The following is a 1,630-nucleotide window of genomic DNA, read 5'->3' on the forward strand; positions in this document are numbered from 1 at the left end:
GTGTCTGTTAGATGGAAATTGATCTTCTTTCCTTTCTTTTATTTTCCTTATATTTTTCCTATATGACGTTGCAACTCTGGAGATTTAAAGGGTTGCCCCTTTTTCCCCTATTTTCATTGGGGTTAATATGAACTGTTATAGATTCCAAGTAATAAACTACCTATAAGTTCCTTGTTATTATTTAGAATCTCTTATGGAATCCTCTGAGTAAAATATCGTTTTTACTGCAGCACCAGCAAAACCTGAGAAATCTTCCTGTTAAAGGAGTTATTTTGAAATAACTGAGATGAAAAAGAAAATGCAGCTTCCTTTGACTAGGCTTTTTTTTATTACTTGACGAGAAAAAAGGGCACAAATGGAAGAAAAAAAATCTGTACAGGCCATACCAATTTTTCGGATTAAGTCTTAGTCATTTAGTACGTTTACCTTAGGTCCAATGATTTCTAGAGTCCTTTAGTCCTTTGTTCTTATTTTTATTTTACTTTATACAATAGTGTACGGAGATGAGCTTAAATGGAGCGACACGGACAGTGATCATTCATATAGCCGAACGGGAACTTGCTTGGGATTGAGGAGCAGTTGTTAGATGAGAGAGAGACTAAGAATTTGAAGAGGATCTATTATGTATCAGAAAGAGCTCAATATAGCATTTGTAACATAGGAACAACTCTATTGCTATTTAATACAAACTTCAACAACAGTTGTGAGCTACTTGATAGAAAATATTCTATGATGCTTAAACGTCCTAACAGCTTTATCAAAAGCAAAGAAAAATGAAGAGGAACTAGTACATTCACTATGCATTAACTGAATTCACGGCAACAGTCACCATTAACAGAAAGATAGCAAGACGAAAATGAGGTTACCTTGCCCAAAATAGAACCGACTGAGGATGCCATTGCCTGCATCACACCATGCGCTGAACTAACAGCATCCTTCAAGTTTTGGATGTCAACCTGTTGTTATTAACACACAGATTACATTAATGTATTAAACTACATGTGATCTCTTTATGAAAAACAGAAACGAAACCTAAAACCAAAATATAAAGTGTCGCCCAGTTACATACATGAGCTCCTCCAATGACCGGTAGACGGAGAGTGCTAGCTTTCAAGGCTTCAATTGCTCCAAGCAGTGAGATGGAGTGTTCTTTATCAAATGAAGCCCAATCTTCTAAGGACATCATCTAGAGAAGAAAAGAATTAACTTAGCTCAGCAATATCATATTATGCCTCCAGTTATTCTCTCTAATAACTACTACAAGACCACATCAACTGATCAACTGGAAGACACTTTCTCTCAAAGTCTCAAACAACAACAACAACAACAACAACTACCCAGTATAGTCCCACAAGGTGGGGTCTGGGGAGGGTAATACGTACACAGGCCTTACCCCTACCCGAAAGGGCAGAGAGGCTGTTTCCAATCGACCCTCGGCTCAGGAAAAGGAAAAGGAAAACAAAAACAAAAAACAAAAAGCAAAAGAGCATTAGTAACTCCAGCAGAGATCACATAAATAATTATCTAAACATAAACCATAAATAAAATGGCATGCAAATATATCGACCAGTAACTACCATAAGGGGGCACAATACAATACACAGATCATCTATGGAGAGCCCTACCAAAC

General features: G+C 37.0%; 1 protein-coding gene across 1 annotated transcript in view; it reads right to left on the reverse strand.

Annotated features, from left to right (window-relative positions):
- Positions 1–603: 603 nt before the first annotated feature.
- Positions 604–1,630, reverse strand: part of LOC109222370 (QWRF motif-containing protein 2-like) — a 5,206-nt gene continuing 4,179 nt past the window's right edge. Inside the window, exons 2-3 of the mRNA XM_019386736.1 lie at positions 1,070–1,186; positions 604–956 (exon numbers count right to left, since the gene is read on the reverse strand). Of these exons, the coding sequence (XP_019242281.1) occupies positions 804–956; positions 1,070–1,186 (270 nt within the window). The 3' untranslated portion in view covers positions 604–803. The remainder of the gene's footprint in view (positions 957–1,069; positions 1,187–1,630) is intronic.

The sequence above is a fragment of the Nicotiana attenuata genome, unplaced genomic scaffold (genome assembly GCF_001879085.1).
Source record: "Nicotiana attenuata strain UT unplaced genomic scaffold, NIATTr2, whole genome shotgun sequence".
Taxonomy (NCBI): Eukaryota; Viridiplantae; Streptophyta; class Magnoliopsida; order Solanales; family Solanaceae; genus Nicotiana; species Nicotiana attenuata.